Genomic DNA, 9,908 nt, shown 5'->3' with positions numbered 1-9,908 from the left:
TGAACAAAATCAAGCATTACAACTTTCTTAGACAAACTAAATATAAATAAATCAATAAATGATATCCATAAATATTTATTTCAGAGAAACAGTAGCCGCGCCCAAACGGTTATTTATTTATTTGTATTATGCAGTTATGTACAAAATTAATATAAACATCTCATAATAATTAAGAAATTGTATACATTATATATGTCAAGGGTAAGAACTTTTTATTAGCCAAGCATTTTAATAACCAAGTTAAAGTGCCAGTGCTTCATAAGTATTTTCCATAGACTGTAAAAAAAAATGGGTATTTTCAGCTTTTCGGTGGCGCGCCCAAACGTAGCGGACGTCGCCCAAGACACGTGACGTCTATGCGTACGTGCGCGCTCCCGAGCGGAGGGAAGATGGCGGATGTTTGGAGTGAGGAGCTTGATGATAGTAGCTGATAAAGAGAAACACAAACAACAGTGGAAGAGCAGAAGAAGCTCGTAGGCGAGAGACAGACAGAGACCCCGGTATACAGGTAATCTCACGGGCACGCGTGTAATCACCTTCATCATCATCATCATCATCAGACGAGAGTGAACCGGCTGTTAGCGCTCAGCTAATGAAGCCGGAGCTGAAGATGCTCTCGAGTTTCGCCTCGTTACTTTACAGTGCTTCATGAGTAACTGTCAGTGTAAATACAGTAAGCTGACCATCTGAGCCAGATCCGGTCAGAACTAGCGGCTCTCGGCTGCTCTGATGTGATGTTTGACTGCTTCTGTTATTAACGACGCTTCCTTACGGTCAGTGACGTCAGCAGTGACGCACGTGACCAGGATCCGCGATGTCTTGTCACGTGATCTTACTCAGCGCTGTTTACTCTCAGGTCCGCAGACGGTGAAGACAGCTGCGCGGTTGCCATGGAGACGGAGGAGGTGCCGCGGGGCGCGCGCAGCATGGGCGAGCTCCCCGAGGAGGTGCTGGAGTACATCCTGTCCTTCCTGTCGCCCTACCAGGAGCACAAGACCGCCGCGCTGGTCTGCAAGCAGTGGTACCGCCTCATCAAAGGTCAGAGGTCACGCATGACCCCGGGCACCTGCTTCAGAACGATAACTGTAACAATTTTAATAATCACTCTAGTGTACGAGAAAATTGCCACATCACACCTACAGTGATAACCAACCAGCTCAGGAACAGCAGTAACACTGACAGCCAATCAGAATCCACCGACTATAAAGCAGCGGATGACAAAACTGCAGAAAAAATTGTTAATGGTTAATGATTAGGTCAGCGTTATCATCATAATTTCTAATAGTTACCGTTATAGTACTACATATTAGTTTTTGTTATAGTTGATATTATTGTAATTATAGTTAAGATTAGTGATGGGATTTATGGCTCTTTGAGGGGATCCGGATCTTCGCGATCCGTTCCTTTCAAAGAGCCGTTCAAAAGAATGGCTCTTTTGGCTCTTTTTAAATATTTAGTCAGTTTTAAGAAGCCAGCTTGGGAGCATCTCAGTTTATCCTGGAAATAATCACTGGGAGGTATTATGAGGTGAGATTTGTAGTCAAATAATTAAAGCTCAGATATCACACACCAATATCTGAGTTTGAATTATTCTGAAATATTGATTATTACCCTCATTTCTCATGTGTCGACTATATTCCATAGGGTTGCACAAATCCCTCTGCTTAGACAGTGACATCATTATTTTGATTTACCTTTAGTACAAAGTGTGTGTGTGTGTGTGTGTGTGTGTGTGTGTGTGTGTGTGTGTGTGTGTGTAAAACTACGTTGACTTATGTTATTCATACAATACCTACTCACAAATAAACATAAAAACAAAGCCGGCTGCAATGAATTTCTGTGCAAAACAGCTTTTACTACAAACACTTCCACACAAGAACATTGTTATCACACAAGAACATTTTGATAGAAAACTAATTTTTTTTTTAAGTAGATAAAATTAGAATAAATAAAATGGAAATGTCTACATACTACATACTATTACTACTGTAAACTTTGCAAATAGGACATCAGCCCCTTCAAGTCAATGAACAATAACAAAGTGGGCTGCAATGAATGTCTGTGGAAAACAGCTTTTAGTGAAACATTTCTATACAAGTACAGTATCACAAAAGAACATTTTTAATGATTTTAAAATAAGTTTTAAATGAACACAAAATGCAATGTAAATGCGTGCACAACTAATAACTAATATCATCACGCTATAAAGGGTTGGCCTGCGCTGGGTGCGCCCCTCCCCCTATAACTGTTCTGTCTCCTGGAGGAGCTCATTTGTATGAACACGCATAGGAAAAAAGAACGATAGAAAGAACGGCTCCTCTCCAGTCGCGACTCGGCTCCCATCGTTCATGTTTATGAGCCGTTCAAAAGAATCGGTTCGTTCGCGAACGTCACAACTCTAGTTAAGATTATTAGTTGTTGTTGCATATATAGTTATCATTAAAGTTATTGTTATAGTTATTATAGTTGCCATTATAGTTATCATTTTAGTTATCCTTATAGTTGTTATGATTGCTTTTATAGTTATCGTTATTATTGTCCTTACCATTATACTCAGCACTACGGCTAAAGTTACAGTTATAGTTATTGTTATAGTCTTCGTAATTATAGTTACACTTATTGTTCTCGTTATAGCCATTGTAATCATAGTTATTGTTATAGTTATCGTCATACTTATTTTAATTATAGTTACTGTTATAATTATCATCATACTTTTTCTAATTATAGTTACAGTTGTTATTGTTATAGTCTTCGTAATTATAGTTACTGTTATAGTTATCGTTATAGTAAGCATAATTATAGTTACTGTTATAGTTATCGTTATAGTAAGCATAATTATAGTTTCTATACTAGTTACTAGTTATTGTTATAGTTATCGTAATTATAATTACAGTTATAGTTATCGTTATAGTCTTTGTAATTATAGTTACTGTTATAGTTATCATTATACTAATCGTAATTATAGTTACTATTATAGTAATTGTTATAGTTATCGTAATTATCGTTACTATTATAGTTATCATTATAGTCATCGTAATTATAGTTACTATTATAGTTATTGTTAATAGTTATCGTAATTACAGTTATAGTTATCGTTATAGTCTTCGTAATTATAGTTACTGTTATAGATATCATTATAGTCTTCGTAGTTAGTTACAGTTATAGTTATTGTTATAGTCTTCGTAATTATAGTTACTGTTATTGATATCATTATAGCCATTGTAATCATAGTTACTGTTATAGTTATCGTCATACTTATTGTAAAAATAGTTAAAGTTATACTATCGTCATAATCCTTGTAATTAGTTACTATTATATTTATCTTAATTACAGTTACTCTTATAGTTATTGTTATAGTCATTGTAATAATAGTTACTCTTATAATTCTCGTTATAATTCATATAATTAAAGTTATTGTTGTAGTTATTGTTGTGGTTATTATAGTTATGGTTGTCATTGTAGCTGTCAGTGTAGTTGTTACTATAGTTAAAGTTATGGTTCTAGTGTCCTGTGCAGTTCTGGTTGTAGTTGTGGTTTACAGTGTGATGCAGTGCTGTAGCTCGTCGTTCTGATGCGCTGTGAGTGTGTCATGTGACACTGTGATGTGAGACGAGTTTAACGGTAATCAGACGCATCAGCAGAGAATCTGAATCAGCACAGCTGTGTGAACGAACCTTTAAAAGCTGTCTCTCTGTCTCTCTCTCTCTCTGTGTGTGTGTGTCTCTCTCTGTCTCTGTCTCTCTCTCTCTCTGTGTCTCTCTCTCTCTCTCTCTCTCTCTCTCTCTCTCTCTCTGTCTCTCTGTGTCTCTCTCTCTCTCAGGTGTGGCGTATCAGTGTTATCATGGTTTCCTGAGGGCCGTTCAAGAGGGAAACATCCAGTGGGAGAGTCGCACATATCCATATCCTGGAACACCGATAACACAACGCTTCTCACACAGTCAGTCAACAGATCACTTACACACTCTTCAACAGATCACTTACACACTCTCTCACACACACACACACACACGTTTGTTCGTATTGATGCACTTCAGTCAGTTTCAAGCAGTTCAGATGTGTTGATCTCACAAAATAGTGTGAATAAACCTTGTATTCACACCTCATTATTACACACACAGTAGTTTCCTGATGTTTAGTAGCAGTGCTGCACGAATATACTGAACTAGATCACACTAGATTCTTTTGAAATGACTCTTTAAGCCAGTTCTTTTAATGAATCACAAGTGATTAGTTTGAATCATTCTCAAGAATGACTCATTGACTCAGAGTGTGTGAATCACTCACTGATGAGATGTTCATAATCTACCTGTATTAACTGGTAATTCTTGACAATGTGTAGCATAAAGTGGTTGAGTTTGGTGTGTGTGTGTCACAGGTGCGTGTTACTACGACTCGAATCAGTCGATGTATGTGTTCGGCGGCTGCACTCAGAGCAGCTGTAACGCAGCGTTTAATGATCTGTGGCGTCTGGATCTCAACAGTAAGGAGTGGATCCGGCCGCTGGCGTCAGGTCAGACTTTGTGTGTGGGTGTGTGTGTGCGTGAGTGTGTGTGTGTCTCTGTGTGTGTGTGTTTTTATCAGCTCCGTAACTCACGTCTCTTGTGTGTGTTCAGGCTCGTACCCGTCTCCTAAAGCCGGAGCGACGCTGGTTCTGTTCAGGGATCTGCTGGTTCTGTTCGGCGGCTGGACGCGGCCCAGTCCATACCCTCTGCATCAGCCCGAGCGCTTCTTCGACGAGATACACACCTACTCACCCTCCAAGAACTGGTGACACACTCACACCTTTCATTCTGTTCACTAATTACGTTTGAATAATCCAAAAATTCTGTTTTATGTTTTTCAAAAATACAGTATACTTTCACCTGCATGGTGTGACTCATGGGAAGCTGTGTGTGTCAAACAGGAAGTCAGATCCTGTAACTCCGCCCCTTTCTCGCCTGCAGGTGGAACTGCATCGTGACGACTCGCGGGCCGCCGCCGATGGCGGGACACTCGTCCTCTGTGATGGGCAGCACTATGGTGGTGTTCGGAGGCTCTCTGGGCGCACGGCAGATGTACGTATGATGCGAGAGAGTCGTCCGCGAGCGATCCAATCGCGTGTTTATCCTGTGTGTGTTTGTGTCGCAGGAGTAACGAGGTCTGGGTTTTGGATCTGGAGCAGTGGTCCTGGTCAAAACCGGCCGTCAGTGGCCCGTCTCCTCACCCTCGCGGGGGACAGTCTCAGGTAACACTGCCTCCTCAGTCTCTCACTGACTCCCATGATGCTTTGAGTCTGAGCGCTCACTGAGTCCCCTCGTGTTCCTCAGATCGTGATCGACAGCGAGACCCTGCTGATTCTGGGAGGCTGCGGCGGGCCGAACGCTGTGAGTATCTGCTGTGTGAGTGAGTGAGAGCGTGAGAGTGAGTGCATGAGTGAGTGAGTGCGTGAGAGTGAGTGAGTGCGTGAGTGAGTGAGTGCATGAGAGTGAGTGAGTGCATGAGAGTGAGTGAGAGTGCGTGTGTTAGTGAGAGTGAGTGAGAGTGAGTGAGAGTGAGTGAGTGAGAGTGAGTGAGAGTGAGTGAGAGTGAGTGAGTGAGAGTGCGTGAGTGAGTGAGTGCGTGAGAGTGAGTGAGTGCGTGAGTGAGTGAGTGCATGAGTGAGTGAGTGCGTGAGTGAGTGAGTGAGTGCGTGAGTGAGTGCGTGTGTGAGAGTGAGTGAGAGTGCGTGAGTGAGTGAGAGTGAGTGAGAGTGCGTGAGTGAGTGCGTGTGTGTGTGAGAGTGAGTGAGTGTGTGTGTGAGAGAGTGAGTGAGAGTGCGTGAGTGAGTGCGTGTGAGAGTGAGTGTGAGTGAGTGAGTGAGTGAGAGTGCGTGTGTGAGAGAGTGAGTGAGTGAGTGAGAGTGCGTGAGTGAGTGAGAGTGAGTGAGAGTGCGTGTGTGTGAGAGTGAGTGAGAGTGCGTGTGTGAGAGAGTGAGTGAGAGTGCGTGAGTGAGTGCGTGTGAGAGTGAGTGAGTGAGAGTGCGTGAGTGAGTGAGAGTGAGTGAGAGTGCGTGAGTGAGTGAGAGTGCGTGTGTGTGAGAGTGAGTGAGAGTGCGTGTGTGAGAGAGTGAGTGAGAGTGCGTGAGTGAGAGTGAGTGAGTGAGCGCGTGTGTGAGTGAGAGTGAGTGAGTGAGTGAGTGAGTGCGTGAGTGAGTGCGTGTGTGAGTGAGAGTGAGTGAGAGTGCGTGAGTGAGTGCGTGTGTGTGTGTGAGAGTGAGTGAGAGTGTGTGTGTGAGAGAGTGAGTGAGAGTGCGTGAGTGAGTGCGTGTGAGAGTGAGTGAGTGAGTGAGTGAGAGTGCGTGTGTGAGAGAGTGAGTGAGTGCGTGAGTGAGAGTTTGTGAGTGAGAGTTTGTGAGTGAGAGTTTGTGAGTGAGTGCGTGTGAGAGTGAGAGTGAGTGAGTGCATGAGTGAGTGAGTGCGTGAGTGAGTGAGAGTGAGAGTGCGTGTGTGAGTGAGTGAGTGCGTGAGTGCGTGAGTGAGTGAGAGTGAGTGAGAGTGCGTGTGTGAGTGAGTGAGAGTGTGTGTGTGAGAGAGTGAGAGTGAGTGAGAGTGCGTGAGTGAGTGAGAGTGCGTGTGTGTGAGAGTGAGTGAGAGTGCGTGTGTGTGAGAGTGAGTGAGTGAGAGTGCGTGAGTGAGTGAGAGTGCGTGTGTGTGAGAGTGAGTGAGAGTGCGTGTGTGAGAGTGAGTGAGAGTGCGTGAGTGAGTGAGTGAGTGCGTGAGTGCGTGAGTGAGTGAGAGTGAGTGAGAGTGCGTGTGTGAGTGAGTGAGAGTGTGTGTGTGAGAGAGTGAGAGTGAGTGAGAGTGCGTGAGTGAGTGAGAGTGCGTGTGTGTGAGAGTGAGTGAGAGTGCGTGTGTGTGAGAGTGAGTGAGTGAGAGTGCGTGAGTGAGTGAGAGTGCGTGTGTGTGAGAGTGAGTGAGAGTGCGTGTGTGAGAGTGAGTGAGAGTGCGTGAGTGAGTGCGTGTGAGAGTGAGTGAGTGAGAGTGCGTGAGTGAGTGAGAGTGAGTGAGAGTGCGTGAGTGAGTGAGAGTGAGTGAGAGTGCGTGAGTGAGTGAGAGTGCGTGTGTGTGAGAGTGAGTGAGAGTGCGTGTGTGAGAGAGTGAGTGAGAGTGCGTGAGTGAGAGTGAGTGAGTGAGAGTGCGTGAGTGAGTGAGTGAGAGTGCGTGTGTGTGAGAGTGAGTGAGAGTGCGTGTGTGAGTGCGTGTGAGAGTGAGTGAGTGAGAGTGCGTGAGTGAGTGAGAGTGAGTGAGTGCGTGAGTGAGTGAGAGTGCGTGAGTGAGTGAGAGTGAGTGCGTGTGAGAGAGTGAGTGAGAGTGCGTGAGTGAGTGCGTGTGAGAGTGAGTGAGTGAGAGTGCGTGAGTGAGAGTGAGTGAGTGCGTGAGTGAGTGAGAGTGCGTGTGTGTGAGAGTGAGTGAGAGTGCGTGTGTGAGAGAGTGAGTGAGAGTGCGTGAGTGAGAGTGAGTGAGTGAGCGCGTGTGTGAGTGAGAGTGAGTGAGTGAGAGTGCATGAGTGTGAGAGAGTGAGTGTGTGAGAGTGAGTGAGTGTGTGTTGATGCGCTGCAGTGATGTGTGTGTGTGCAGCTGCTGAAGGATGCGTGGCTGCTGCACATGAGCGCCTCCCCCTGGACGTGGCAGCAGCTGCGTGTGGAGAACGAGGATCATGGCGCGCCGGAGCTCTGGTGTCATCCGGCCTGCAAGGTGAGCCGAGCCTTTCACTGTTCACTTCCTGAGTTACAAAGATGACATAAAAACACTTTTACTCTTTATTCCATGTTGGGAACAATAAAAACTGAATTGGAATTAAAGTCAGAATTCTGAATTTAGATCTCGCTTTTCCGCCTTAACTTTTTATTTGAAAATTCAGATTATTTTTTTCATGTTATGACCCTTTTTTTTTTATTCTGCGATGTTTGTGAGAAACTCAGAATTCAAAGAAAAAACGTCTGAATTGTGGAAAGAAAATCTCTGCATCCAATCAACAACTAATGAACAGAAATCAGCCCCTGATTTATTTATTATAATCTTTTATAATTAACAGACTTGTGCTCTATTTGTGGCGGCATATAAATACAAATTAATTCTCTGCCAGCAGGAGGCGCTTGTGGAGCAGGAGAGAGATTTTCTGAGTACAGTCGGTTTCCTTCTGAAATACAGTGATATAAAAACACTTGTACCAAATGTAAAAGTTTTAAAACATGCAGTGCTCTTGTTTATTCAATGAAGTCAGAGCCTTTTGGAAAATATATTAATGGCGGTCAGTTTTGATATTGTGACAGGACGCCACAAAATGAATCAATGTATTTAATCTCTCTCTCTCTCTCTCTCTCTCTCTCTCTGTGTCTCTCTCTCTCTCTCTCTCTCTCTCTCTCTGTCTCTCTCCCCCCCCCCCCTCCCCCTGCTCTCTCTCTGTGTCTCTCTCTCTCTCTGTCTCTCTCCCCCCCCCCTCCCCCTGCTCTCTCTCTGTCTCTCTCTCTCTCTCTCTCTCTCTCTCCCCCCCTCCCCCCGCTCTCTCTCTCTCTCTCTCTCTCAGGTGGGTCAGTGTGTGGTGGTGTTCTCTCAGGCTCCGTCGGGTCGAGCTCCTCTCAGCCCGAGTCTGAACTCTCGTCCCTCGCCCATCAGCTCCACACCGGCTCCTCTGGGTCCAGACCCGCCCTCGCTGCGCTCACAGTCTCCGGTGCGGGGCGGAGCGGCAGGTGTGGTGCTGGAGGAGGCTCCCTGTGTGAACGGTCGCTGGGGGACGCTGCGTCCGAGAGCATCGGCCCGAGCATCATCACCCTCTCGAGGTCCTGACAGCCCACCGCTGCTCAACGGCTCGTCTCCCTCCCCGCGCACCAGCCCTGTGCAGGGGGCGTCTCCACCCACACGCCCGCAGGCGGAGTACAGCTGGGACGGCTCACCCTCCACTGAACCCCCCGCTTCCAACGGGCTCCACACGCCTCCGCAGCCCGGCTCGCCGCACACCCCTCCGGGAGCCGTTTCTCCTGCCACTCTGCGTCGCAGTCTGGAGGCCGTCAAAGCCTCTTCCTCACTGCCGTCCTCTTCCTCTCTGTCCCAGCCGGGTTCATCTGTGTCCGCCAGCACGCCTCCCGCCTCCTCCAGCCCCCCGCAGGCCTCCGACGGACCCCCCATCCCACCCATCGCCCGCCGCCTCGCCCACCACCCGCCGCAGAGCCTGAACGTGGGCAAGCCGCTCTACCAGTCGCTCAACTGCAAGCCCATGCAGATGTACGTGCTGGACATCTCTCGTGCCAAGTCGGGCGGCGTGGTGTCGTGGCGGGCGTACGGGAGCGGAGGAGCACCCAGCGCGGTCACCGGGCCGCCCGAGACCAGCCTGCACACAGTGGTTCAGGGCCGCGGAGAGCTCATCATCTTCGGAGGCCTGATGGACAAAAAGCAGAACGTGAAATATTACCCCAAAACCAACGCCTTGTACTTCGTCCGCGCCAAGAGGTGATGGAGGAGCGCCGCCTGCTGCCCGTACACTAACTTACTCTAACACAGCTCCACACGTATACAGGACACTCAAACATAGATGTGCTTTCAGTTTCTGAGCGAGTGAATGATGCTTCTGTGTGTGTGTGTGTGTGTGTGTGTGTGTGTGTGTATGTGTGAGAGAGAGAGAGAACTCTTCACCCTCAGAAGCACTGATCTGACTGAAGGAAACAGACGATTGTAGGAGGAACTGATGAAATGGACCTTTTTTACTGTTCTTTCAACCTTCAATGTTTACATTTAAGTGTGTGTGTGTGTGTGTGTGTGTGAGAGGGAGAGAGAGAGAGCGCGAGTGTGTGAGTGTGTCAGTGATGGAATGAGACTGGATTGTAAACAGAAATAAAGTTCAAGTCTTAATTCTCTGATATAATGTTGTGTGTGTTTTACTGTAACAGAATAAAG

At 46.4% G+C, this 9,908-nt stretch overlaps 1 protein-coding gene across 1 annotated transcript; it reads left to right on the top strand.

The window, feature by feature from the left end:
* The first annotated feature begins 359 nt into the window (after positions 1–359).
* On the top strand, positions 360–9,871 carry fbxo42 (F-box protein 42). Its single transcript, XM_026265903.1, has 10 exons — positions 360–508; positions 857–1,038; positions 3,821–3,937; positions 4,376–4,510; positions 4,614–4,767; positions 4,944–5,054; positions 5,128–5,224; positions 5,307–5,363; positions 7,596–7,712; positions 8,545–9,871. Exons 2-10 carry the CDS (start codon positions 891–893, stop codon positions 9,466–9,468), a joined length of 1,860 nt encoding a protein of 619 aa, XP_026121688.1. The 5' UTR covers positions 360–508; positions 857–890; the 3' UTR covers positions 9,469–9,871.
* Positions 9,872–9,908: the final 37 nt, after the last annotated feature.

This window comes from Carassius auratus, unplaced genomic scaffold (genome assembly GCF_003368295.1).
Source record: "Carassius auratus strain Wakin unplaced genomic scaffold, ASM336829v1 scaf_tig00217789, whole genome shotgun sequence".
Lineage (NCBI taxonomy): Eukaryota > Metazoa > Chordata > Actinopteri > Cypriniformes > Cyprinidae > Carassius > Carassius auratus.
The sequence above is the reverse complement of the archived record's forward strand: the minus strand, read 5'-3'. Positions and strand labels throughout refer to the sequence as shown.